The sequence below is a fragment of the Aspergillus saccharolyticus genome, assembly GCF_003184585.1.
Source record: "Aspergillus saccharolyticus JOP 1030-1 unplaced genomic scaffold BP01scaffold_18, whole genome shotgun sequence".
Lineage (NCBI taxonomy): Eukaryota > Fungi > Ascomycota > Eurotiomycetes > Eurotiales > Aspergillaceae > Aspergillus > Aspergillus saccharolyticus.
In genome coordinates, this window is record NW_020290628.1 from 106,206 (window position 1) to 132,641 (window position 26,436).

Consider the following 26,436-nt stretch of genomic DNA (forward strand, 5'->3'; position numbering starts at 1 on the left):
ATTACTTTAGTGTCAGCACTGTTCCAAGATTCTAAATTTGGAAAATAATCCATCCGCCAAGATAAAGTGTCAATACTATAGGTGCACAACAGAGATGCTAAGCGCCGGGAACCGCCGTGTTAGGGCTTCTCATGTCTCACCCTGTAGGCAAACCGCGTAAAAAGCTCACTGCCTCCATTGCCCATAGAATGAACAGAACTCGGTCCCCCAGTTCAACGATTTCCACTGGGTGATATCTCTCAAAAACCATGACCGCGCAAGAAAGCCCCCTTCGCCACGAAGACTACACCATCGCCTGCATCTGCCCGATGGGAGTGGAACAAGCCCCCGTCGAAGCGATGCTCGACGAAACCCACTGCAGCCTACCCATCCGCCATGGCATGGGGAGTTACACCTTAGGCCGTATGAGCAAACACAAGCTCGTCATCGCCATCCTATCAACAACCGGAACCATAGGAGCGACAGCCGGAGCGGTCCAGCTACTCAACGACTTCCCATCAACCCGATTAATCATCGTGGTGGGAATAGCAGGCGGGATCCCAGATCTTGCTCGTGGCATTGACCTCCGGCTAGGCGACGTGGTAGTCAGCAGGCCGACGGGACTGTGTCCGGGGGTGGTTCAGTTCGACCGGGGCAAGGCTCTCTCCAACGGTCGACTAGAGCGGGCTGGCACGTTGCACAGGCCCCCAGATATTCTGCTGGCAGCTGCAGCGAAGTTAGAGGCTCGTCATCAGCGCGAGGGCAGTGAAATCCCGCAGCACATAACCGCCATGCACCGAAAATACCCCAAAATGCACCAAGGGAACTACATCCACCAAGGCGCAGCGAACGACACGCTATTCCTTGCGGACTTTCACCATCGCAGCAGAACAGACTGCAGGGACTGCGATCCAGGCCAGGCCGTTCAACGTGTACCCCGGGCAGACGACACGCCCGTCGTGCATTATGGGACGATCGGGTCATCGAACGTGGTGGTTAAGGACGGTCGCACGCGGGATCAGTTGCGCGATGAGCTCGACATTCAGTGCGTGGAGATGGAGGCGGCAGGGGTGATGCATGTCTTTCCTTGCTTGGTGGTCCGGGGTATCTGTGATTATGCGGACTCGCATAAGAATAAGCGGTGGCAGCCGTACGCGGCGGCTGTGGCGGCGGGGTATATGAAGGAGTTGCTGTCGATGATTCCGTTGGATACTTGGGTTGAGAATGAGGGAGTTGATAGTTCTGAGGGGAGAGGTGCAATGGTGGCTGATGCGGGAGAAACGGATAGTGCTCGTGATGTTGTCGGCCTGAGGCAGTGGGTCATGGTTTGCCTGATTGTAACTTTGATCGTGTACACCTTCTCTGGCTTTCGATAGGAGGTTTATAATGCTGTGGCTAGATTTGTAAAATATATGGTGTATGATTTATGGACGCGCGCTTCATTCCTGCTATACATGGAGACTTGAAAAGACGATATACATATTTCATTTCTACGGATGGTCCAGAAGCATTGAGAGGGTTCTGGCACAAGATGAAACGAACATTCTGCATCAGAACACACGTCGATTTTGAATTCGAAAGGAGCTGTCTGAGCTTGGTGACTCAATCGGCCAGCTACCAGCTACCAGCTATCGCAGGCCGTTTCTTCCAAAACCCACGTCCCAAATATTGTAGCATGAGTAAATTTATTGCCTATACCGCAGTTCTGAAGACTATGCTGTATAAGGGTGATATGAGCCCGATGTTGAACCCCAACTACATGCAATGTTTCGCTGCGGAGTTGCCGCGCGGTACCAGCCCGTTTATACATGGGACATCACAGAAAACGGCCATCCAGCTAGCGACTTCGCTCCTAAACTCGTTCACAACTCGTTCTTCACGAGTGGTCTACGCATGAGATGCCTTTGTCCGTAGAGTCCCGGAACAGCCAACGATGCCCCTCCGGTCCATCGTTCTCACTTCCACTTCGCGTGTCCCTTGTGTAATGACTTCTTAGAACCAAGACTGTGTCTAGGGCGTAGGGGCGGTGGCATGGATTCAGGCTCAGACTCAGGCTCTGGCTTCTTTTCTCGCGGCGCTAGAGGGTTCCCGCCCGGTTTGAAGAATGGATAGCGAGAGACCGAACCACGAGATATGGGCGGCTTGACCGGCTTTATCTCCGGCGCTTCCTTGATCAATCCTAGCTTGAAAACCCAGCCAGGCTTGAAGAATCTGTGCGGTGATCGTGTGCTCCCAGGTGATTGGCCGGCTTCAAATAAGTTCTCTCGTCGCGTGTCGGTGTCACGTTTTGGCGAGGATAAGGTCGTAGAAGAACGGGCAGCGGGTGCTCGACGTCGAGGTGGCAGGGGATAAGATTGCTGGAGAGTTGAAATGATGGACCCAATCTGCGTCTCGGGGCGTGTTTCAAGATTTGGCGTGGGAAGCGGCGTGGTAGTTGGCTCTGGAGCTGTCCTCTTCGTGGGCTTTGTCTGCTGTGTCGCCGGTCCTGGAATCACTTCGGTGATAGCAGGGGCTGCCTTAGGAATTAGCTGGGGAGTCGACTGCGGGGGTACTGGAGTTGGCTCTGGCGTTGCCGTGAGAGTCTCCTCTATGACAGTCTCTGGTGTTGGCGCTAGGCTTTGGGTTAGCTCCGGTGTCTCCGCGATAGACTCCGTGACATCTATGGTTGCCTCTGAAGCCGCCTCAACGACGGCCTCAGGAACCGCCTCTAGAGTTACTTCGGAGACAAGCCTCGGGGTAGCATCCGGGCCTTCTGGTCCTGCCATCAGTATTCCCTCTGGCGTCTCGCTGACATCTAGCGCAGCCTCAGCGCCAGGACTTGCTTCTAGGATCGCCTCCGGAAGTACCTCCGGAATTGCCTCCGGGGCGACCGTAAGAACAGCCTTGACGGCCTTATCAGTCGGTTCGTGGAAGTTCCTCGGCCACGTCTCCACAGTCGAGAGGTTGCCATCCATTGTTACCAGGCCCAAGGCAACATACCAAGGCTTTACCGACGGCCGTGGCATATATCTCTCAATCGGCGGGGGAATCGGTGGGGCAATCGGCTTTTGCAAGTCTGTCAAATCCTGAGCGAGCTTCTCCGTAAAGATCCGTTCCTCAGCAGACAAATTGGGTTTTCTACCCCGGTCTTTCGTGAGAATGTCCTGAAAAGCCGGCATGGCCGGCTCCTTGGACCGAGAAAAGTGTGCCAAGTACCTAGCTAGTGCTTTCAGCTGAGCCCTTTCCACGTCCGTGAGTAGGAGTGGGACCCTCTTTAGGCGGCTTCCATAGAAGAAATGTTTGCGTGAGTTGTACATTAGGTGGTTCAATGTTGGAGGCAAGAACATTGGGAAGGTGAGAGTCTTTTCTTTCATGAGTCGCTGGAGCTGCGGATGGAGCCGTGGGTTCACATGGCCCAGGTACCATGATATCTTGTGAAGTACGCGCGCTGTTTCAGTTCCAATATGAGCCAGTGTCTTGGGTTTGGCCTTCTCCGCGAGAAACCTCCTAAGCATGCTTTCTAGTATATTGGCGCGCAGTTTCCATCTTTCTATTTTTTCTACATGATCGGTAAAGCCAGCGTCTAGGTAATCAGTTTCCCAAGTGAAGTACGAGCTGGGGAGCGGGAAGTCTTCTTGACCAAGCACTGGCAACAATTCATCGCCCCGGCTAGGAATGCGTTCAGACTCATTTGGCATGTCCGCTTGCCAGTCCACCTCGTGGATCACGGACGGGATATTTGACTTGGCTACCATGTCAGAATTGCGGGATGTGCGATTCCATCGCAGACGCCTCTGGTCATCCTCGCACAATATCATATCTTTTCCCCTAAATGGAATATTAACGCGAACGATTTCGGGTTCGAAGGATTCCTGTTCCCAATCATAGTATGTAACTGCACGAGGCATATCGTGTAGCTTGTTACGGAGTTTGGAAGCTTTTCCTGGAATCGAGCTTTTATCGGCCGCGTGAGGATATTTGCCCTTGGAAGAGATATGATTCTTTCTAGCCTCGTTCGACGGTAAATCGAAAGGGACGAGGCCACCATTGCTCAGCGTCGAACTTCTGTCTGTCACGACATGATCTGCATGTTCCAGAGGCGATTGACTTGGCGACAGGTGGGTAGTCTGAGAGGCGGTTAACGGGGCGTCGGCTCCGAATTCTGAGCTTTGCACAGGCGGCCTCTCGACTAGTGACGGGTCCCAACCAGAATCGATGGTAGGTCCGACGGGTACCGACCCATGCTGTGGGACATTGTTTTGGGTGGGTGCTGGCGTGTGATCACCCTTCAGCTCACGAGGCTTATCTGTAAGTCTAGGAGTGGCGACCTCGACACCGGAGATAGCGTCTTTGCTCTCGTCACCCCGATTTCGCTGCGGACGCCTGGGCCTGCTCGAATCGGCAGAGAGGTACGGACCGAGCGCATGAATGACAGGGTACAAGGCCTTGTAGTTCCTCTCGCTGTCGACAAAAGCTGCTCCGATGATGGCACTCGCCGTGAGTTCAATCTGCAGCTGGCTAGGCTTGACTGGGTTCGCGTCCCGGCTGGCAGCTGTCACCATGGCCTCGAAGATCCTCTTCTTTTGCTCTACGGTGGAGTGATCCAACGATGCGAACGGTGCGGGCAACGTTGAGTCTTGAGGCCCATTGTCCCGTTTGATTGTGAGCAAGTCTGTCTTCGTTAGTACCACTCAATCGAGCATGGTTTCTGGTTTTACTCTACTCATGTCCTGTCGAATGTCTTCGGCGGTACGCATCATAGTCATGACTGAGGCTCCAACCCTGAGGAGTGCTTGGCTGTGAGCAGACTGGGGTTTGGCTGGATCAGCGACCAGCCTTCGGAGCGCATCTTGCAGGAATGTGGCATCCCGAAAGTGATAGCCCAGCTCATGCTGCAACGCCTTCAAATTGGCAATGGTCTTCATGACTGCTCAACATGGCACCAATCCCACCATGGGAAGCTGCACGATTGATTCAGGGCTGACTTGACGTAGCGTAGGATCATGAACGTTGCAGCTCAAGGAATGTTGGAGTTGGGAAGATGTCGCGCGCGAGGAAATCGTTCCTTGTTGTCCCCGCAGCACCTATCCGCTCACCGCCTGGCAGCGCGAGCATGTATCAGCAGGATACCACTTGTTGCCGGCAGAATGACACCGCTTTGGCAGATCTCACTGGAACCTCGGCCGGGTCTAAAGTGGAGCGTGCCTTGATCCAGCCACGCACCCACCACATCCCCATCCCCATCCACATACACATCCACATCCACATCCACATCCTCCATATCATCTCGGGAGTCTGAATATGGCCGTGACATACTTCGTCGCTTTTACTCCCTCTACTCAGGTTTTATCGCGTCGACTGGCTGCAGATTCTACGCGTCACCCGACACGGATTACCGCGGTTCATTCTACCTGAGCATCCCAATTTCAATCCGATCGCTCTACACGATCTCGGCAATAGGGTGCTCGGTTTCGATCGATTTATGTTCTAGTGTTTGTAATCTGGCTCATTTCCTCCCTTGACCCTGCAGTAATTTTGCTTCATCCCCACAGGCGAGCAGCAGCCCACTACAATGCACGGTGCTAGAAAAGAAACCAGTCTAGCAAACCGCAAGACGTCCTAATCAGCTGATGTCCTTCATGCTCGTTTAGCACCATGTACGGGTTGCCGACTCGACCCAGCGCCCTTCATATACCATAAACAAGCTAGAGGACTACCCCATTAATTCCACCGGCGACATACCTCTTTTCACAGAGACATGTCTCGTTCCGTCGAGCTCGGCAGGATATCTATACTTCCTGACAGCCAAGTCTTCTCTGTCAAGCTCAGTTGGCCATTGAGTCCGCCACTCTCCAGAAGTTTGATTCTGTCCAGGAGGTAACACCGACGCAGAGATTGATTGCTGCTTTTTGCGGCGACGGAGGATATACCACGCAGCCAAGAGCGCGATCGCACCAATCAAACCCAACCTTGCTCCCACTCCTATGCCTACTTTGACGCCGGTAGGAAGAGTGCGAGTTTCCGATAGGAAGGTCGGCGTGGGACTTGAACTTGCAGGGCTATCGCTCGCTGCGAAAGTCGCAGGACTGGTACTGGAAAACGCGGACGTAGTCGTCGTGGCAGCCGCAGTAGCAGTGGCCGTGGGCACGGCATCTTGAATATTCCAGCCAATCACAGAGATGACGCCAACATACCAACTGCCCGTCAATGTGGTCGTCACAATCTTCCACTTGGTGGCTTCGCCTGATGGCGTTGAGGCGTACGTCAAGGTCATACCGGATGAGACATCCGACTCGCAACTCCCGTCGATTAGGGCAGTGTTATCGTCGGCGACGTAGTATTGTCTAAGCCTGTTAGCGTATTCCTTCAGGCACGAAAGCAGACCTACGAGGGACAGCACATGGCTAATGTGCTGTAGGCATCTTTGATGGATGATTTCATCGTGGCAAAGCCCTCAGGACAGGTAAAGGGGCCCAGACTGACCCGCGTGGGTAGCGTGCCTCCATTTCCCAAAAGGCCTTGCTCCCACCACGTCGTTACTTCTGGAGCTTCGCAAGCAATGTTGTGGTTCACATCTAGCCCGTACCCTGGGTCCCAGGCGACCAGAGTGGGGCGGTCGAGGCGGAAGTAACTTGCGCATCCGGACGAGGAGGGCCACGCTGTGGTTAGGGGGAGATAGGATGTGACAGTTCCGCTGTTTGTTTCGGGTGGGTAGGTGAGTGACATAAGTGATGATCTTTGATCGGCAAGAAAGATGTTCTGTTCAGATTTGTCGAAATAAAGCAGAAGAAGAGACACGGATACATGAAGCAAATGTTGAGAGAGCAGCGAAAAGTCACTTTATGGCTCTAACGATTAGTATGAGCAGCCCTCTACTTCTTTGTTGTTCAAATTGCCTCCCATGCTGACGCTAGGCTGGCCCATGTCCTGTCAATTCCACGAGGTAGACTGAGCACACGCTAGGGCTGTCAGCAAGCGCCTGCGAGTTGATAAGCGCCTCCACTGAAGTCGCGTTGGTATAGTTAGGGTCTCGCGCTACTTTTCCCGAATAGTTCACTGGGAAGCCACTAGTTGCGATCCAATTCTGTTCGCATTATCCTTGTTGACACGCATCAGGAAACAAGACGATTTCATCAAAGAACCTATTATCAACGCGAACTGAACCCACCAGCTTACGAAATCAAACCTCACCTCTAGCCCTGACCACCCCCTCTCCCAAAAACAGCCGCATAGTGCTCCGTCACCCTCTCACAAAGCACTTCAGCCCTCCCTTCCCAGTCCTCAAACAACCCCCCAAACTCACAAGCCACCGCAAGCGTCTCCTCCCAGAACGTCTTCTCAGCATCAAATCCCACCTTCGCCAACGCCTCAGCGGGATAAGTCCACAACCTGGCCGGCAGACCATCCAACCCCCGCAATCTCCTTCCCAACAACCCCGTCTTGCCGGGGTTGAACTCTGGGCTGCCTGCATGGATGAAAAATGCCCTGGCCTCTCCTGGTCCCTCTTTCCCTAAATCCTTGCCTTCATTCCTCTTCGCTGTCTTCACCACATTCCACGCATAATCCTGAACCGGATCTGCCTGGATAAACCCCGCATTGACTGCGACCGTCGACTTTCCACCGGTATTCATCCTCCCCAGATCGACCGGCGGGGAGCGCACAGCATAAACCACCGCGTGCAGCGCCATCGCCGCGTGGAGGAATGTCTCCTTATCCCCGGTACCTGGGGCGCCCTGCCCCAGTAGCGGATAATAGTACTCCGGACCGTAGTAGTTATAGTACGCTGCCAGCAGCAAAGTCCTCCACTGCCGGCCCTTATGCACCAGAATCATCCCTGTTTCACTACTCGCTCGCACCGTGGACCCGGGATCCTCCTGTCTGGAGACATTAAAGTAAACCGGACTACCAGTATTGGCGCAGAAATCCGGCCAGAGTATCAACCCATACTCCGTAAATAGATCCGAGATGAACAACGCCGCTGGATCATGCAAGGGCACGCAATCCGCGTCAAGCCAGAGCACAGACTCGAAAGAGGAAAACAGCTGCGCGAAGGGCTTGATCTGAAACCCGCTCGTCAGTGCCTTATCGAGACCCGGAGCACGAGTGGAAAGGGTAATGCATTGAGCGCCGAGCTGCGGCAGGACGTGCTGGCAGAGCGGCCGCGCGGGGTCGGATTCAGTGGTGTTTGCCAAGAAGACCTCGACGGGGAGGGTGGACCCGGTGCGTCGGAGGAGGCGGAGGGTAACGAGGAGGGTAGGGAGGTAGGAGGCGGCGGCGGTGACAATGCCTGTCGTCCCGGGGGTGTATGGGGGTTTGTGTTGGATGGTGTGGATTGTGTGGCGGATGGAGTCGTGGGCGATTTGCATGGGGAGGAGGATTGCGTTGGCGTTGAGGATGTGGTTTGCGCGGGGGTGGGGGTTGGTGGGGGAGAAGCGGTGGGTGCCGGCACTGCGGCGGAGGAGGGTCGGAGGGCATTTGGGGTCGTTTATTGTGAGGAGAGGGTGGAAGTGATGCCAGAATTGGGATTGTTGGGAGAGGACTGTGCCATTGGGGGAGAGAACATGGCGGATATAGTAGAGGTCTGCGAGGAGGATGACGGCTAGAATGGCGAGGATGGTCCGGCGGGGAGCTGATATTGCAGTGAAGTTTAGCAACAGAGGATGGGTGAGAGGTAACTTTGTTGCTGTTATAGATTTTGATCTTGGAACGAACAGTTCTAACCGCAGACTGACGCAGGAAGACAGCCTTGTAAGCGCCGTGGCTGACGCTGTCAAGTCACGGCGGATGCAGCAAACCCAAGCACCAATCATTGATTATAACCTCTTCGTGATTCCCGTTATGCTGTTATAGACCGTGATGTTTTGTTTTGGAATAGTTCTATACATAAGGATCTGCTAATTGCTGAACTAATGCAGTAAGGAGCCCCTAAGTCCTGTGGATATTTGTTGATGTACACTAGATAGTAAAATCAAGATTTATGCTTAAATATAATCTCTTAAAATGATACCCTCTATAGATCTTGTCGGATTGAAACTGCTATAAGTTGAGTATACAGCTACTTTGGACTTACTTGATTTAGGTAGTAAGTCTATCCTAGTACTATAGAGGATTAGCTACTATATATCCTGAGACTATTGATAATGTTAATAGTAGTATACTTCATATAACTAAAGTAAATTCATAGCTACAGCTACAGCTGATAAGTTCAGATAATAGCAATAAAAAAGCTGACTATTCAAGAAACTATCGTCTCTATTTAATCAAACCCACAAGCAACCACAGCATAAAATCCCACATTGAACGCCATCGCCGCGCGGAGGAACGTCTCCTTCGCCCCGCCCCAAGGGCCCCCGGCCCCAGTAGGAGAAAATCGTACTACATAGAAATTTCAGTAGACCAGCAGGAGCAATAACCTCGATTGTCGCCTTTTGTGCATCGTAATAACCAAGGAGATCCACATGATACTATTTAGACACCGTATGAATGGCATCCCACTTATTCTATTTGATAAAGATACTCCACTGCTTTCCCCATTGCTCCCTCGATCCTCAATCGATCCCTCAACACTAAGCCTTCTCCGCGCCCTTCTCAGAAGCACCGCCGGTCTCACTTCCAGCCTGTCCTGGGATCGGCTTCCCACAGACAGCAAGCACTTGATCTTCCTAGATTCAACGATAGATCGTGTTAGCCGCCGCATCCCCAACACCAGCAATCGACCCTAGCTCGCTGCAGACCCAATCCCTTCGCAGATTCATGCCGCGGCCATAGGGAGTAAACGTACCTCGTCCCCAGAACAACACGCCAAGGCATAACCTTTCGCAACCTGTCACTTTGTTGCTGTCGGAACGCCGTTGCCTGTGCCCGCCCATATATCAGCTTCAATTGTCCATTTGAGGGAGCTGGATATCAGCTAGTAAAACTGAGCACGCGACTTACACAACGCTCCTACCGTGCCCAGCAGCTCATCATGAAGCGCAATACCGGCCCCATTGGTCATGTCGGTCACGGCTCCATCGGATAATGACTCTCTGACTTTGCAGCATTTCAGGTTTTCGTTTTTGTTGCATGTTTGGGCGAGAGCTGTGAGGGGGAGGGAGAGAAGGAGGGCGGAGAGGAAGGTTGTGGTGCGCATTTTGTGTATGGTGGAATGTAGAATATTCAGGAGAGATCCGTGATGATTGCTTGATGATTTGCGTTGGGCTTGGGTGGTACGGGAGGACTAGAGGGTATTCATAGTTGCTGCTTGATGGCTGTGGTGATGTATCATAGTCACTCCCCTGGTGATCGTTGTAGTCAATACGGGGAGGGTCAATGATTTGCGGATTATTAGGTCATTTAGATATGTCCAGTGCAGTACATGTTCTGACTTTTATGGGACATTTTGTTATATGACACAGGGAGTAAGGCTTGTACTCAAAAGTCGGGGGAGATATGACATCAGATGCGTGCGATGTACAGTACATCCCCTGTATGCAGGGACAATGTGATCGACTTATTGCATTTGAATATTTGATCGGTCATATGAGGTCTCAGCCGAGCATTCCATAGTCGACGTCAACGAGAGCTTTGTCGTACAGCGCTTATATTGGATTTGCTTATGGCATTATTGGCACCTACAGCATAGCTTCATCACTATGGTCAGATCCATACATTAGAGGGAGCTATGGTGGAAAGCAGTGACGGGCATTGTTGTGGTCTAGACCAGAGGTGGTAGCCTAAGGCACCACATCATCCCAATTCAGCCTAGTCTCCCGGCCCCTCTAACCCCAAACCAGCAAGAGCCAAATGTCATCTGCCCAAAGATAAGCGCGCGAAAAAAAACTCCCCTCCCCGCCTCCTCGCCTCCTTAAACAAAAATTTCCCCCGCATCTCACCTTCACAACCACACACACACACACCTTGACCATTCTTCCGCAAGGACTGCCGAAAGCACCACCGTCACCATGGGAAACGTAAGCGACTAACTGACACTTTTATTTTGTTTGCAAGATGCGATGATGCGATGCATGGCTTGGGTCGAGCTCTCCCCCGTCACATGCGCATTGGGACGTGGACGAGGACTCGCCTCGAGCCAGACAGAAGAACTGCATTCGATACCCGCTGCATGGGATCCGGGATCTATCACATACTTATTCAAATCGATTACAGGGAGCCAAAGCCCAGATGAAGCGCGAGCGCAACGCCAAGGACGCTGGCAAGGGCGGCAAGTCGCAGTTGAAGGCTGTACGTATTTCTTCGGCATGAATGCGAGAAGAAACAGGATGAAAAGACTTTTTTTTCTCTCGAACACCTACTCACTCCTCCTAGAACGAAGCCGCCAAGGACATCATCTGCCAGATCTGCAGATCCACCTTCCTCAAGACGGCCAAGGCCCCCGCCCTCACCGAACATGCCCAGAACAAGCACAACAAGTCCCTCCAGGACTGCTTCCCTGCCTTTGCCTAGACACGAGACGAGCGATGTCGTATGTGGACATGTAGGGAGGGGCTTGCGATGAAGGGGACTGGTATGCATGCATCATGCTGGGGAGTTCTTGAGCGACTGTTTGGTTGTGCATATTTCTTGGGGATGTGATTGGAGAATTGATACCTTTTGCTTTTTGTTGTATGCGGTTTGTGGAGGGTGTGGTGTATATCAGTAGGAGGATTTGAGATGTAGGCCGGTGGTCATCGTGTGTATGATTGAGGACAATGCGCCTAGGTTTCGAGTAAACTCATAGCATCGAGTGTCCCGGATGCCTACAATCATCGAACACTGGACAAGCTTTATTCAGACTCGATACGTGTGCTTTGGAAACATGATACCTGAACAAAGTAAATCATCGTTACTTGGAAGCAGGGTAGTGAAGTAGCCCTAAGGCCTTAAAGATGGCCCAGGAGTTAGACCTACCATCAACGCTGTTGAGTGTACTATATCCATTAGCGGTACCAAGCGGTGAATGATAAAGAAGCGTCCTCCGGTAAGACCATCGCATCAAGATAAAGCCATGCTGCTGGTTTGTTGTGTATCTGGTCCTCAAATGAACATTGTAGTCATGCTGCTGAAAGATACTCGCTCAACTCACTTCTCCAAGCCTTAATGTGCCCTATACACTGAGGTAAACTCTTCCACACACTACCAAGGTACCGGTAGAGCTCTTCCCAACTCAGACGGAGTAATTTCTATCATAGAGGCTGTTCAGAAGACTTTGCAAAGCCTCGCAGACGACTGGGAATGAATCGCGCCATCCATGCATATCAACCTTCCTCCCACAGCACCTCGGCACGGTACGCAAGTACAGTACCTGAGTCATGCACTCCCTCCAACCATCAATCACAATCCGTGCAACAGGCCGATAAGAAGTGATTGTTGGATAAGATGGCATATGGCGCAATAAGACGACATGCGGGGTGCAGCAGACGGTGCAATGTGGGTGGTTGTTGGTTGCGGGTGGCATAACCTGCATCGCCGATTGCGTGATAGTAGCGGGAGACGGAAGACCATGTCTCGTCCGACATACCCATCCGACAAGAGTAGTATAAATGGTTGACAAGTCGGTGATGTTTTGAACACCTCATACTCAACCTCAATCTGGCATTGACTGCATCTGCTCTGCTCTGACCATGGCGCCGGGAATCAACGAGACAGCCCTCCCCGTCCACCCCCACCCACGGGACGAGGCCCCCGAATACCCCCAACCCCTCCAAACCAGCGGGGCATTGGACCAGTTCGAGTACGAAGAGACCACTCCGGTCATCGGACGGGAGTATCCGACTGTGAATATTGTGGATGATTTGTTGAACGCACCGAACGCGGACGAGCTGGTGCGCGATCTGGCCATCACCAGTACGTTCCCCTCCTCTCCACCCGAACCCTCTATCCCACCCCTACCCTCTAACCAAACAACCAACCCCCCCAGTCTCCCAACGCGGCGTGGTCATTTTCCGCGCGCAAAACAACCTAACCGATGCCCTGCAAAAACACCTCATCCAGCGCCTGGGCCAGCTAACCAACAAACCCCCCACCTCGACCCTCCACATCCACCCGATCCTCAACAACACGAGCGAGTTTGGGGTGGACGACGCGGAGATCAGCACGATCAGCTCGCTGGCGCGCAAGAAGCTGTTTGGACCCTCCCACCAACGCAACAAGCGCCGGTACGACGCCGCGCAATGGCACTCGGACATCCAATTCGAGCCCGCCCCGGCGGATTACACCTCCCTGCGACTGACCCAGCTGCCGCGCACGGGGGGCGATACCCTCTGGGCGAGCGGGTATGAGCTCTACGACCGATTTTCGCCGGCTTACCGACGCTTCCTGGAGGGGTTGACGGCGACCTTCTCGGGCGACGGGTTCCTGCAAGCCGCCGCGCGGAATCCCACAGAGGTGCGGATCTATGAGGAGCCCCGCGGGAGCCCGTTGAATGTGGGCAGGGAGTTGACGGCGGTGCATCCGGTGGTGCGCACGAATCCGGTGACGGGGTGGAAGAGTGTGTTTGCAGTCGGGCCGTTTCCGAAGGTGATTAATGAGTTGACCGTGGAGGAGTCGGAGGAGTTGTTGGCCAAGTTCAAGAAGATCGTGGCGGAGAGTCATGATTTGCAGGCCCGGCTGAAGTGGAAGAATGAGAACGATATTGGTGAGTTTGGCCTCCCTGGGGGTTTGCCATGATGGGTGCTGACGACTGAGGTTTAGCGATCTGGGATAATCGCAGTGTGTTTCATACAGCGACGTTTGATTATGAGGGACTCGGGGAGCGGTTCGGCCATCGTGCGGTGGGGATTGGGGAGAAGCCGTTTTTGGATCCGAAGAGTCGGTCGAGGACGGAGGTGTTGGAGGGGTTGTAATTGGGGCTATTGTTAGAGGGTGTTTGTGGTGGTGGATCAGGCTGTCGCATGAGTTGGCAAGCATTGCGCAATGAATATACATCACTGGAGAGTCGTACGTCTAACAGAAATGATCAATGTGGATATACAAGAGAGCCAATATGTTTTAGTTCACAATGCCAAGAATGGCATGGCTTGCTCCAACAACTCCGTGAGAGGCTTGCTATACGAGTATCTTGTAGACTGCTAAGTAAAGTCAGAGCTTGGTTTTGTTGTTAAGACGCAGATGGCGGTGGATGGAGTTGGTTGGGATAGTGATGCTGGTGAATTTGTATGGAATACCAGCAGGTTGAGTAGCAGGAGTGATCTATTGTTATGATTATCGTGTTGCGTGAGCATCAAGTGCATGCGAACATCCAATTGTCCGTATAAATGCATACTAAGCAACTAAGCAACGCAACTAAGCGAGAACCCCTAAAGGATCCCATCGGGGCAACACCTTTGGCTCCTGGTCCAAGACCGCCCGCACTTCCGCCGACACAAACTCGACATCCACCACCGCCTGGAAGGTATACTCGTCCATCCACCGATCCATCATCACAAACCAGCCCTTGTCCCCGGCCGCCTCGCCCCACGAGTTCTCCACGCGCCACCGCACCGGGCGACCCTCCTCGATGTGCACCCCCGTGATGACCATCGCATGCGTCATGGCCGACTCGCCGCTAGCCAGTCTCTCCGCCTTGGTCATGCCCAGCGTGACATTAAACGCAAGCGAGAGCTCCGTCAGGTCCGCATCCATGACCCCGCGGGCAGTGTCGGAGAACTTGCCCACATCGCAGCCGAAGAAGACGGGCTGGCCGGCTCGGAGCATAGCAATCACCGCAGTTTTCAGCACCTGTTAGCGTCAGCTACCGGTTCCCCCCCGACTAGACCGGACAATTGAAAAGGGGAGGTCAGTCACCTTCATCTCGACATTCACATATCGCAACGCCCGTCCCTCAACGACATTCCCCAACCTCTCCACCGTCAACAACCGCATATACTCATTCCGGGGATCATTCACGAGACTAAACCACCTCGCCGGCGCCACACTCCCCAATCCCCTCCCCGCGCGGCGCCTCACCGCCGTCTCCGTGTTGACGCCTTTCGCAAACTCCCTCGGCGAAACCCTCACCCTCCTCGCCTTGTGGTCTGCATCATAAAACTGCCACACAAACTCCTCATCCGGCCGAGGCGCCGGTCCCAGCAGAATGGTCACCAGCGCGTGAATTTCCTGCAAAAACTCCTCCTTCCGCCCCGCCACCCCTTTCCCACCCTGCTCCCGAACCAGCCGCCGCAGAATCAACCCCTGCTCCCGTAACTTAGCCGTCACCAACCCATTCATCTTCGCACTATTCTTCGCATGGTAATTATCCGGATACACCGCCCCCGGAACAAGCCCGTACTTCCTCACCAGATTGACTACCATATCCCACTGCCCGCCATCCGTGACCGGATCTGCGAGGAGTTTCTGCACCAGCCGGTCCGAGATGTCGAGCTGTGCAGTCTGTAGGATCTGCTCGAGGAAGTAGTTCGCTTTCTCGAGTTTGTCCCAGTAGAAGAGGTAGGCTTGGCTGAGCTGGAAGTCCTTCAGGTTGTAGGTTTGCATGAGCGGGAGGCGGAAGATGTTGGTGGAGGCGAAGAGCCAGCACCGGCCGGAGGAGTGTTGGTTGGTGATCGGGGCGCCTTCATTGGGGATGGTGAGGTTGAAGATGTGGAGGGCGGTGGTTGGAGTGGTGGGGTTGGTGAGGACGGCGGGGTAGGGTTGGGAGTTGAGGGTGGTGATTGCGAGGCGGTTCTGAGTAGTTCGTTTAGTTGGAGTCGGTGGGGGATCAGGGAGATGGGGTACAGTACCTTGGGGTCGCGGAGGAGGGAATCGGTCCAGGATTTCACGGTCGAGAGGGTGAGGGTTGAAGTGTGTTCTCTCTCTGGTGCGGGGTCTTCAGGGTGGTAGGGTGGTGCTGTGAGAGTTAGTTTGGTTCCATAGTGTAGACCTAGTGTACGATAGGGTAGGAGAGTGGGAGTTACGGGATTCAGATTCCGTGACATCGTTGTCGATGTAGAGCAGTGGGGAAGGATGTTTCTCGCTGGGAGCGACTGCGGGTTTGGAGTATGCGGTGCCCATCGTGATCGTTGTTGGGTTTTGGTGCAAGTGACAACCTACTGCTGAGGGGAATGGCCTCAGATAAACCCAGACACGGCTAAGGACCCGGGAAGCACGAGCGGGGAAGATAATCTCCTGGATAGCACACTTTCTCCCCATTGGCTGTCGGCTGGACTTATCAGCTGCAGCCGCACGTTCTTGCTTTGGTGCGTGAAGCGTCAGTAGTATTTCAGTTGTCGACTAGTAGCCCTAGGAAACGGTGATTGATCTTCCTAGTAGTAAATACCGGAATGGCTTGCTGACTGAATAGAGCGCAGTTGCGCAGCTGCATCAGTAGCCAGCTCGGAGGAGTTCTGGTGCAATTGCAGCGATGAACGATTTAACCAAAAGAATGCATTCAAGACTGGTGCTGGGGTTTGCTGCATCGCCATATTTTGACAGCCATCCAACGCGCTTAGAGGGTTCCTTACTGCGTCGTTTCCGTAGTTCAAGACATCAGAACCTATAACTACACCAACCCATCCTCTCACTCATGCGTTGCTCAAATTCAATGCAATGCAACTCCCGCTGGACCCCGTTAATAAACCTGACTACACCCAGCATATCCTTCCCCTGAACGAAACATGTCCAAAATGATCCAATAATACGCTGCTCATCGGCATTCCCCCTATTGATTACTATGATGGGCGAGAGCCGCCACCAGTGTGGCAGCATAGAAATTTAAACTCTCTACAATCACAGACTTGCATTCTAGCCATACAGAAACCCCCACACTTCTCCTCCTCCTCTCCTTGCAACCTCCAATCCATTGATCAAGCCAGATCGATCTCCAACCCCAACGTCGCATTCAACACCGCATTCCCATAGAAGAATTCCGTCCTGCGAACATCAGCACAACCATCCCCCAAGAAAAAAGAGCTATACTCACCCCGCATTCCCAACATTGACATACGTCTCCTCCGTAAACCGGCCCAAGTCCACCATGGCCATCAACCACTCGCGCAGATCGCCCTCGAAGCTGCCCTCGAACTGGGTGTCGGGCAGCAGCGAGCTGACCGTGATGCCCGAGTCGTCGTTGACTCCCTCGTACAGCTTCCAGGAGGTGCCGAACAGGTCGTCGACGGTGGCGACCGCCCCGCTGCTCCAGCCGATGGGGAGCTGGCCGCCCTCGTACTGCAGCCAGAGCATCAGCTCGTGCGAGGAGGCGGAGGTGGAGTCGCCTTTGACGTCGTTGGTCATGAAGTCGAAGCAGGTGTTGCCTGCCGCCGGGATCCGGGAGTTAGCTTGGAACCATTCTGGACGGTGGGAAGGGGGACTTGAATCAGTTACTTACCCTTAAAAGTCGTCGTGTTCGTCCGGGTCCAAGTATACTCCGCCGGAATCGAGGCGATGGCCGAGATCTTGGTCTCCAGGTTCTCAGTGAGACCCACAAACGAATACCCCTTGGGGACGTTGTTGCTGCCATCGCACCATCAGTATTCACCATATACTACTGCTCGAAAAGCCAGCAGGACATACGTGCTCTCCACGTATTCAATATCCGTCACACTGCTCCAGACAACCTCCTTGGTGCCGTTCGCCGTGGTGGTCTGCGAGTCGTAATCCGTGCACTGCGTGCCGACCGTCTCGGCGGCGTTGTAGAGCATGTTGTATACGATCCACGGGGTGTCCTGCAGGATGATGTAGTCGTAATCCCCGCAGAGGGAGGTGGCCGACTGCGCGCGGCGCGAGAGGGCGGGCAGCGCCAGCGCTGTCGAGAGGAAAAGGGGGGCGAGGGCGGCGATGTACATTGTGTAAGAAGTGTATCAAAGGAGTGACTGGAAGGAATGAAGGAACGAAAAAAGACTGATGAGCGAGAAGAGAGCTGGTCTTAAGGTTAAGCTTATATTCATGTTCGGGACGGGAAATGTGAAACCAGAGTGGGGACATAAGATGAAGGGTCGGCCTGGAACCAGTCTGAGACGGCCGGTGGATGGCATTGATGATGATGTGAGTCCCAATCAAGCTGAAGGACGAATTGAATACGTACTGCTCGCTTTCTTCCAGACTTATGTTATAAGTGACAGTATATGATGAATCTGCTGTTGTTGCTGGCATCGCTTCATAGAGAAGGGTCCGATGTCGGCTCCACTTCCCCTTGCTATCGGAGGTGCTTCAGGTGCTTCCAGTGGGTCGATCGCGCTTGGCAGGGATAGCCCTAAATCATTATCTCCCCGACCACGACTTCATCCATCAACAACCCCTGACAAGATTATACTGTAGCTGGGCAGTACTGACGTTAGCACTCTGAGCACTGAGATGCGAAGCTCACCGTACACTGGTGTTCCACTCAATTGCCGGCTAGAAAGAGGCCACAGAGAGATCATACTATCTATCACTTCGAGGAGCTTTTACGCTCATCCTTAAGACTCGGGAGTTATAGTATCCCGGGGGAGAACCCCCGGACCCCCCTTTCTTTCAGCTTCCTGGTAAACGACATCCCTATCCAGGGACATAAAGTGCACCCACACTAATACCCCTGCACAAACCACACACAACGCATAACTTCCCCACTTATTCCCTTCCTGACTAATCCCTCACGTGCCACCCCACCCACCAAATCCCCCACCACCATCCCCTCCTCACACAAACTCATCCCCATCACTATCTTCCATCCGCGCAGCCATGCCGCGCGTCCCCACCACCAAAGAAGTCCTCCCGGGGGCCTCAGTGAACATCATCCTAAAAGCCGACCAACCCACCGGCCGCACCGTCTCGGGACGGATCGCCGACGTGCTAACGCGCGGGAACCATCCGCGGGGCATAAAAGTGCGGTTGACGGATGGGCGGGTGGGCAGGGTGCAGTCGATGGTATCGGAGGGGGAGGATGTGTCTGGTGCAGGCGGCGGTGAGCTTCCAGAGAGGGGGTACCGCGACAGGCGCGTGAGAGGGGCCGGGGCGGGGGATGAGCCTCCCGCGCAGAATATCGGGTTGGATGCGTATCTTACTGCGCGGCCAAGAGGGCAGAATCGGGGACGGAAACAGGGACAGGGGCAGGGACAGGGACAGGATGACGCTTTGAGAGGATCAGGAGCAGGAGGAGTGGTGAGTTGTCCGGTTTGCAGTGTGTTTGAGGGGGATGAAGCGGCCGTGGCGCATCATGTCGCGGGGCATTTTGAGGATTAGATGACGTTCTGTCGGTTGTATATGGGATACGGGTGCTATCTGTCGATGGAATACATGTTCTCTCCCAACTGCCTCGCAAGGTTCAAGATGTTCTCTGGCTAAGAGGAATCTATCGACATCTGGATTGGGAGGGCCAACTTTGCCATATTGTTGGGCTCAGGGTCAGGAATGCGAGGTGTCGCTGGGTCTTGCAGGTACTGCATCTGCTGATGATCATGCTGCAAAAGGATCAATCTCATGGCAGACACGCTCTCCTGGCATCCTAAGGAACCGTGTTCGACATACGTCAGTCGAGGACAAGGAATAGCCCAGCCTAGTCATATCGCTTATAATCCTCGAGGTGTAGGCCATACTTGGACCCAGGCAAACAACCGTCAACTCAGGACTCAATACCACACGCGATCTTGACTCAGCCATTGCCCTCAGCCAAGACCTCAACTACCAAATCATCAACTACAAAAAACAACCTCTTATCAAAAAGGAGACCGCAGGAAATCTCACCTCCACGCCGACTACATCCGACCCCATGTGCCCTTCGTATCACCGCAGCCGCGGCGTCGCGTGGCGGAGGCACTGCTTCGCCCCACTCCACTAGCGGCCAACACGAGAATCCGCCCCAGAGGTATATACAACAAGGTATAGCATTGTCTGCCTGGCGGGTGATGCAGAATGGTATTGTGGATCGGTAGATAAATCGTCTCAAATTGTCTAGCTGTGATGTATATAATCCAAGAAGATAGACTAGTGGTGCTGCCCCACTTATTCTGTGCCCAGTATAGTACTAAGTAAGCTGATAGTTCTGCCCAAGATGACGGCCTGAAGTATGATATGAGACAATTTAGTCCATAACCTTGCTTCACCCGATCCACCCATCCTCATCCATTGCAAAACAGAATCCAAAGGTGAGACATCTTGCACACCCGGCAAGATGACGTCGCCAGGGTATACAGGCCTACTAATTCAATGAGATACCCGATGTAGGTACATTGTTCGAATCACCGGGGAAGCCTCCGGACCCTCCTCGATCCACTAATCTAAACGAGAGAGATAACATACAGTAGCTATAGCTGGATATGATATACAGCACTATTGGAATGACCGGGGTGACACCCTCCACCGAACGAAACCCCATACACCCGAGTCCAGTCCAGTCAAGTTAATCGCTCGAAGCCAGCCCTCCCGTATCCCCGTATCTGGACCACCACCACGCATTTAACCAAACCAACCAGATCTTATTCCACCCAAAGAACCCGACGCAACCCTCCCTCCCTATTTGCACCTGGTATGGCATCTCTGCACAGCCTATGAAACAAATCGCTACACAGACAATCATCCCTCCTCGCCTGCCATACACAACAACACACACACACGACCTCAGTCCTACACTGCAGCGACATCCGCGTATAACCGCAGGGGATACGAGCATCCCCGCCCACACAGGACTCGGGTCTAGGCCACGTCGACCACCAATGTACACACACATATAATCGTATTGTATATCACACAAAACTATTATGCTATAGCGTCGTGGGACTGAAACTTGAACGAGGGAGCATGTCATTGCCCCCTCACTATCCATCTTTGCATGGGTACCAAGGCTTAGCGTGAAGTTGAAAAAGCAGATTACTTATGACTCAATTACGGGGCACTATCTATCTATACACTAAGTTGAAATCGATAGTGCGGATCGGTTGCTTCAATCTTGAGGTGTTAGACCAGACCTTAATAGTTTTGATCCTAGGAGTGGAGACTCAGCATAAGTACGATACTTATCAGCTGAGACTAGGGCCAGCTAAGTTAAGGTAGATCGATCGGATGGATCTCGGTGGGTGCCCGGGTTTGGGGGCTGCAGGATTCGCACTATTGAGTACTGCGGAAAAAGCAACAATGCTGTGGCGAATCATGATTGAGCCAATGATACTATCTCGGGGATGAGAGAGGTGCTTTGGAATCAGCTTCTGTGATTCGGTCAAATCAAGCTTGCCTTGCGATGGATGCACTGTACTTCGTACTCCGTACTTCGTACTCCGTACTTCGTAGTATCTGAGACGTGTCCCTAGTTTGTATACTACGAGTACAGCTAAGGAAATCATGTTGTATCCCAACAAGAGATCATGCTTCTGCCTACTAACCTTAGTAGATGCGACAATGTTCGATAAACAAGTAATCCTTTTAGCCCTTCCTCCCAGCCAATTTTCATACCCGGAAGCTAATCTAACACTCCGTCCTCGCCACCAACCCATCCGTCATCGTCACCCGATCCCGATACATCCTTTCCCCCCACTCCACAAACCGATCTACGTCGCCCACCGTCGACACCAGCCCGAACGAGACCCGCACCGCTCCCCCCGATGGCAGCCCCAGCAGCTGAATATACTCCTCCACCGTCAGGCTATCCCTGAACCGCCGTCGCAAGCTCCGCAGCAGGGGCTTCGTGATCCCAAACGCCGCCTCCGCCGCCCCGGGATTACAAAAACAGCCCGTGCGCAGCGAGATGCGCGCCTGCGCCGACTCGCGCGCGACGATCCGCTCGTCGACGATCCTGCCCGTCGCATCCAGGAAATTGAACGCGATCGTCCCGCCCCGATCGTCGCCGCCGGGATCGACCCCGGGGCTTGTGTGCACAGGGTCTGGCCCGTAGATCTTCACCATGGGGGCGCCGTCACTGTGTCGCAGGGCCTGTAGCCCGGCGAGACAGTACTCTGTCAGGCAGCGCACGCGGGTGCGGATGTTCTCCACCCCCAGGGATTGGAGCCACGCCAGCCCCACGGACACCTCCGGAATGGACAGGAAGTTGACGGTCCCGTCCTCGAACCCCCCCTCCGTGGTCGTCAGGCTGTGCCAGGGCACTCCGGTCAGCACGGCCTGTACGGTGCCCCCCGCGAACCACGGGCGGGTCAGACGGCTGACGGCGTCTTTGCGGGCGACTAGACAGCCCAGACCGGTAGGGAACCCGAACAGTTTGTACCAGCTGATCAGAACAAAGTCTGGTTGCGGTGATGCTGGAGAGAGATCCAACCGGTTGGTCGGGAGGTATGCGGCGGCGTCGAGGAGAACGTCATACCCGGCTTGCTGGGCTGTGGTGATCCACTCGAGGGGGTGGCGGACGCCGCTGAAGTTGCTCTGCGCTGGATAGGCAAATAGACCCTTGCGTTTCTTTGAACGGAATCGACGGGTCCAGGGCCATGGGGGCGATGCCAGGGCAGAGGCGACAGCGGCGGGATCGGCGCGCAGAGACGGGCTTTGCAGCGGTAGGTAGACCGTGCGTGCGTGTCGCCGACGAGCGTATTCCCGGATGCCATTGACCGAGTTGTGGTTGTCGGCGGTAAGAAGGAAGGTTGAGCTGCGAGTGAAAGGATACGACTCGCCGATCAGTCGTGCCGCCCCGGTGGCATTTGGAGTAAAAATCACCGCGTAAGTGTCAGGAGATGCGTTGAGGTATCTCAATACATCAGCGCGAGCTTGCTCAACCAGCCTAGTCGATGCCTCGCTAGTCGGGTTAGCTGAGTGGGGGTTACTGAACAGGTCGGCGCTGAGGCGCGCCTGGTGCGCTTGATACTGCGCTTTGGCGGCCAGTCCGGCCCCGGTGTAGTCCAGGTAGACATGGTCGTTCTCATCCAGGTAGCTGTACTCGGTGGCACGTAGGCGATCGAATGACGCAGTGTTCTCGTATTCGGGAAACAGCTCCAAAATGTTCCGACCACCCCCCAAGCTCGGCTCGGACTCAATGTCACTGGGCAGACTCGAAGTCGAAGAAGGGGGGCTAGGAGGCAGACGGGCAGGGACTTCAGGAGTGTCTTTCAACGAGGATGGCAGGGCCAGCTTGAGATCAGCCGGAAGGGACATCTGCGGCAGGGAATGCATGCTGTAAGGAAGTATGGCAAGGTTACTATATCGGATGAATAATTGTGGACTCAGGCAAACAACAGCGAGGACCCCTCTTTATACTTCTCAAGGGACCCATGCAGCGAGATTAAGTTCGTCAATCTGCGAACAAAGCCATTCTTCCAGACCTGGCCTCCCGCCGCCAAACGCAAAAATCCCATGATGGTGTCAGGCGAACCTCCCGAGCCAGCCAGGGCAGCTCCCCTGCGCCAGGAATCCTGCGCCTGGCTCGCTCCCTCCATGACCCCGACTCGTGTTTGCTGCCCGCTATCATTCGCAGAGAGCCTGCCATGGATCAGGGGGATGGCATCCTAGCTGAATAGTTGAATCCTCATGCAGGTCCAGCTGTAGTCATGCCTACTTCGTGCGTAGTATCGTGCTGATAACGGCAGTGCAGTCACCCCGGTTGCTGCTTGGTGCCTATGCGAGTGGTGTGGTTGACACGATGAACCCGAGGTCTGAGGGGTCGCATTGACCGGAGGTAGCCAACTACTGTAATCGAAGCCCGACCAGTGAGATTTGCTACTTGCTTGGTACTGAGACAGTGATCGTGTTCATCCACAGCAACTAAGCCTCACATTCTTGACCGAGCATGAGAACCATGAAAGCTGAATGTCGATCCAGACATAATAGCCTTGTTCGGACCCATTACGAAGACAATAGCCGGAGTAAGCGACCCTGATCCCCACGCCTCAGTCCATTGTACTTTTCTGGCATAGACACTTATCGCGACCAGACTATTGCTCCTAGTGCGCCAATGCAGTGGCCTATGAATTGGTCGGGGACGCTCGCCACTAGCACGTCCATTGATCCTGGTACGAACATGTGGTCCTGGTCGGAAAAGAAACAGGAAGGTAATTCCTGATTGATGGACCTGAGGCCGCTCCAGCTGCCCCTCAGGTTCTTGCTGACATGCCTGGTGGCGTTCGCTGGCTACTGGTCGCTTGTCGCTAGGAGGAATGCGATGATATCACATTGAGTGCTGGTGAGGGGCTCGCAACGGAAAGTTGAGATAACAGCAGTGAAATGAGATGACGAAGTCTGCGTACGCTGTAGCTGTCTCGAGGAAATGAAAGTGGAAGTGATACTTGGGATACTAAGGATCAGGGATGAAGACAGAGAGAGATAGAGATTCCGGCACACCGCCAGCCTTCCTCCGCCTTTCATTTTCACCGCCCGCTCAGACCGTTCTCCCTCCCTCTCTCTCTCTACTCTCTTCTATTCAATCACTACCTACCTCGAGTCAACTAATCAATAATCAATCAATCATCGCCTTGAGTACAAGATCTGGGGAAATTTAGTTCGCAACCATCAGAAACCCGACTACCACATCCAGTCTGCCTCCCTCCGTCCGCATCCCCAAGCCCAGCATTACACACATCCATACCCAACACCCCGCCCGACAGCCGGTATTTGGAATCCTTCATGCATCGCATCACCGCCAGAATCACGGCGGCTAAATGCTCAGTCTTCTGCTCTGGTCTGATTGAACGATTCTCGACGCACCCGGAGTCTGCGTCCAGACTGCACCGGTCATCACATGAGTGGGCTGTCATTCCAGCCGGGGTATCCACTAATTAAGGCCGCATTGGCGGTGGACACTCAGCAATGCGGATCAACCGAGCGATCACCCTATCGCCCTTATCAAGTCCAACAGTCGACTAGATGCACTTCGATCAAGAGATCACTCTATCGCATCCGGCGATAGCCTCCCCCTCGAGCTTGCGGGATGTATAGTGAACGGTATCACCCGGTCACACAGCTGCATGGTCTGCGTCACCCAACGTCGTACGGCCGCGCAGGGTGACTCGTGTAGGTGAGACGTGCGTGCGCCTTGGGATCCGGACGGTCGGTCGTGGTGAGCGCTTCCACCTCGCTGTCGAGGGTCTACCTGGTGAGTGCAACAGCGGGGTATGCGTGGGCGTGTATGCAGGGGGCAGATGGAGGCGATGCACCGCCTCTAGCGTCAACTGCCTGCTTCCCTTGTCGTGATGCTTAATGGCGCAATGTGACAGGAATGTCCTCCTCGGCCAATTACCACGGCCAGTGACCGGATCCCATGACCGGCTAATTCCGCAACCCAATCTCGCATTCTTATCCGCGAAATCCGCCGCTCTAACGCTTGGAATGTCTACATGAGTATTACTACAGATACAGACACTCAACCGTCCATAGTTATAGCATCACTTTAGTAAGGCGTTCCCGGGGGAGAACCCCCAGACCCCCCTTCCTTTCAGCTTCCTGGTAAACTACATTCTAACTCTCTAACATAAACTCATGCCAACTCACTCCAGATACAGGATCCCGAGGAAGAATCCCCGGAGACCCTCCTTTCTTTCAGCTTCATGGCAAACGCCATCCCAATTCCCTCAACATGGGTGTCTCGGGAGTTCCCCCCGGACCTCCCAGTAATCCCCTAAGCATTGATACTAATCTCGTACGGCGCAACCGTAAACCACGCATCCTCCCCGGTTTTCGGCTCCGTCCCCGCTCCCAGCGTCTGCAGATACAGACTGGAATCCACGCCCTCATTCTCAATCAAATAAGTAAAAAACTCCATGATATCACCCGAGTAATTCTCAATATTCTCACGCGCCACGAAGCTGAACACCGTCCAGTCGTTCGGTCCCTTGTACAGGTCCCACACCTGGCCGCCGATGGTGGGGCTGGCGATCGGCCCGTCCGCATTGCCGATGGGCTCGATGCCGCCGTACACGCCCAGCCAGACCATGACCTCGTACTCGTGCGCGGCGGTCGTCGAGTCGGTCGCCGAGAAGAAGGCGTCGAACGAGACGTCGGCAACAAGGTCCGTGCCGGTGTAGCTGTGGGTGTCAGTATGCAAGCCCCCCAGCCTTCCAAAAAGGCACGATTTGGGGGGGGAATGAAGGGGCTCACCTCCAACTCCAGGTGGTCGGGATGCTGGTGATCGAGCTGAGCTGCTTCGCGCCCACGTTCAACACAGCGTTCGGATAGCTCTTGACGTAGTCGGCGCCGCCCGCCCAGGTCCACGAGGTCTGCCACGAGATGGAGTTACCCGAGACGTAGTCCAGGTAGGTGCACTCCGACCCGGAGGTCGCGTACTCCTCGCCCCAGAGGTTGTTGTACAGGATGAAGTCGTCGGTCGTGATGATGTTGTTCTGCGTGCAAATCGTCTCGATGGCGTCGCGGGCAATGTGCCGGCCGGCCAGTGCCGGGACGGCCAGGAGGACGAGAGAGTACGCTTTCATGATGTGCCGTGCAGTGTAGTAGTTGTGTCGTATCCTGTCGAGAATCGCATCTTGTCCGGATGGAGGGTTATATATACGGTCGCAGATTCAGGGGTTTGGCCCCCACGGATGGTTCGACCTGCTGCATCCTGGATGGGATGGCAGTGCAATCCTGCGGTTGCCTGTTCCTGACTCGCTGTTGGTGGCGGAGCAGATTCGATTTGATGCCCACTTGAAGCTTGCCCCATTGTCTCCACCGAACAGCGGGAGATTGGAT

The 26,436-nt window shown here is 54.1% G+C and overlaps 11 protein-coding genes across 11 annotated transcripts; 4 read left to right on the top strand and 7 right to left on the bottom strand.

Annotated features, from left to right (window-relative positions):
* The first annotated feature begins 213 nt into the window (after window positions 1-213).
* BP01DRAFT_399802 (5'-methylthioadenosine/S-adenosylhomocysteine nucleosidase family protein) lies at window positions 214-1,374 on the top strand. Its single transcript, XM_025578562.1, has one exon. It carries the CDS (start codon window positions 249-251, stop codon window positions 1,353-1,355), a length of 1,107 nt encoding a protein of 368 aa, XP_025430675.1. The 5' UTR covers window positions 214-248; the 3' UTR covers window positions 1,356-1,374.
* Window positions 1,375-1,661: 287 nt separating this feature from the next.
* On the bottom strand, window positions 1,662-4,972 carry BP01DRAFT_392349 (uncharacterized protein). The gene is made up of 2 exons (XM_025578145.1): window positions 4,682-4,972; window positions 1,662-4,630 (listed from the first exon to the last, which is right to left on the bottom strand). Exons 1-2 carry the CDS (start codon window positions 4,881-4,883, stop codon window positions 1,935-1,937), a joined length of 2,898 nt encoding a protein of 965 aa, XP_025430676.1. The 5' UTR covers window positions 4,884-4,972; the 3' UTR covers window positions 1,662-1,934.
* BP01DRAFT_383262 (uncharacterized protein) lies at window positions 4,960-6,684 on the bottom strand (the record flags this gene model as incomplete). The annotated part of the gene is made up of 4 exons (XM_025577414.1): window positions 4,960-5,057; window positions 5,182-5,253; window positions 5,701-6,302; window positions 6,347-6,684. The coding sequence occupies 4 exons, from the start codon at window positions 6,682-6,684 to the stop codon at window positions 4,960-4,962; spliced, it is 1,110 nt and encodes a 369-aa protein (XP_025430677.1).
* A 467-nt stretch (window positions 6,685-7,151) lies between these two features.
* BP01DRAFT_374414 (nucleotide-diphospho-sugar transferase) lies at window positions 7,152-10,090 on the bottom strand (the record flags this gene model as incomplete). Its single annotated transcript, XM_025576826.1, has 2 exons — window positions 7,152-8,497; window positions 9,895-10,090. 2 exons carry the CDS (start codon window positions 10,088-10,090, stop codon window positions 7,152-7,154), a joined length of 1,542 nt encoding a protein of 513 aa, XP_025430678.1.
* Window positions 10,091-10,820: 730 nt separating this feature from the next.
* Window positions 10,821-11,768, top strand: BP01DRAFT_392352 (uncharacterized protein). Its single transcript, XM_025578146.1, has 3 exons — window positions 10,821-10,910; window positions 11,107-11,181; window positions 11,266-11,768. The coding sequence occupies exons 1-3, from the start codon at window positions 10,902-10,904 to the stop codon at window positions 11,401-11,403; spliced, it is 222 nt and encodes a 73-aa protein (XP_025430679.1). The 5' UTR covers window positions 10,821-10,901; the 3' UTR covers window positions 11,404-11,768.
* A 760-nt stretch (window positions 11,769-12,528) lies between these two features.
* Window positions 12,529-13,916, top strand: BP01DRAFT_357389 (TauD/TfdA dioxygenase family protein). The gene is made up of 3 exons (XM_025575191.1): window positions 12,529-12,783; window positions 12,857-13,573; window positions 13,630-13,916. Exons 1-3 carry the CDS (start codon window positions 12,561-12,563, stop codon window positions 13,779-13,781), a joined length of 1,092 nt encoding a protein of 363 aa, XP_025430680.1. The 5' UTR covers window positions 12,529-12,560; the 3' UTR covers window positions 13,782-13,916.
* Window positions 13,917-14,216: 300 nt separating this feature from the next.
* BP01DRAFT_399812 (C1 family peptidase) lies at window positions 14,217-15,926 on the bottom strand (the record flags this gene model as incomplete). Its single annotated transcript, XM_025578563.1, has 4 exons — window positions 14,217-14,655; window positions 14,722-15,597; window positions 15,654-15,760; window positions 15,828-15,926. Coding segments are annotated over 4 exons (1,517 nt in total), but the record flags the coding sequence as incomplete, so codon positions are not given.
* A 663-nt stretch (window positions 15,927-16,589) lies between these two features.
* On the bottom strand, window positions 16,590-17,731 carry BP01DRAFT_392355 (putative endoglucanase-1 precursor). Its single transcript, XM_025578147.1, has 4 exons — window positions 17,422-17,731; window positions 17,237-17,361; window positions 16,832-17,162; window positions 16,590-16,782 (listed from the first exon to the last, which is right to left on the bottom strand). The coding sequence occupies exons 1-4, from the start codon at window positions 17,691-17,693 to the stop codon at window positions 16,716-16,718; spliced, it is 795 nt and encodes a 264-aa protein (XP_025430682.1). The 5' UTR covers window positions 17,694-17,731; the 3' UTR covers window positions 16,590-16,715.
* Window positions 17,732-18,567: 836 nt separating this feature from the next.
* On the top strand, window positions 18,568-19,068 carry BP01DRAFT_297882 (uncharacterized protein; the record flags this gene model as incomplete). The annotated part of the gene is made up of 2 exons (XM_025571896.1): window positions 18,568-18,732; window positions 18,805-19,068. The coding sequence occupies 2 exons, from the start codon at window positions 18,568-18,570 to the stop codon at window positions 19,066-19,068; spliced, it is 429 nt and encodes a 142-aa protein (XP_025430683.1).
* Window positions 19,069-21,168: 2,100 nt separating this feature from the next.
* BP01DRAFT_416357 (PLP-dependent transferase) lies at window positions 21,169-23,195 on the bottom strand (the record flags this gene model as incomplete). Its single annotated transcript, XM_025579193.1, has 2 exons — window positions 21,169-22,752; window positions 23,178-23,195. The coding sequence occupies 2 exons, from the start codon at window positions 23,193-23,195 to the stop codon at window positions 21,283-21,285; spliced, it is 1,488 nt and encodes a 495-aa protein (XP_025430684.1). The 3' UTR covers window positions 21,169-21,282.
* Window positions 23,196-25,126: 1,931 nt separating this feature from the next.
* BP01DRAFT_416358 (xyloglucan-specific endo-beta-1,4-glucanase A) lies at window positions 25,127-26,180 on the bottom strand (the record flags this gene model as incomplete). The annotated part of the gene is made up of 2 exons (XM_025579194.1): window positions 25,127-25,775; window positions 25,849-26,180. 2 exons carry the CDS (start codon window positions 26,178-26,180, stop codon window positions 25,370-25,372), a joined length of 738 nt encoding a protein of 245 aa, XP_025430685.1. The 3' UTR covers window positions 25,127-25,369.
* Window positions 26,181-26,436: the final 256 nt, after the last annotated feature.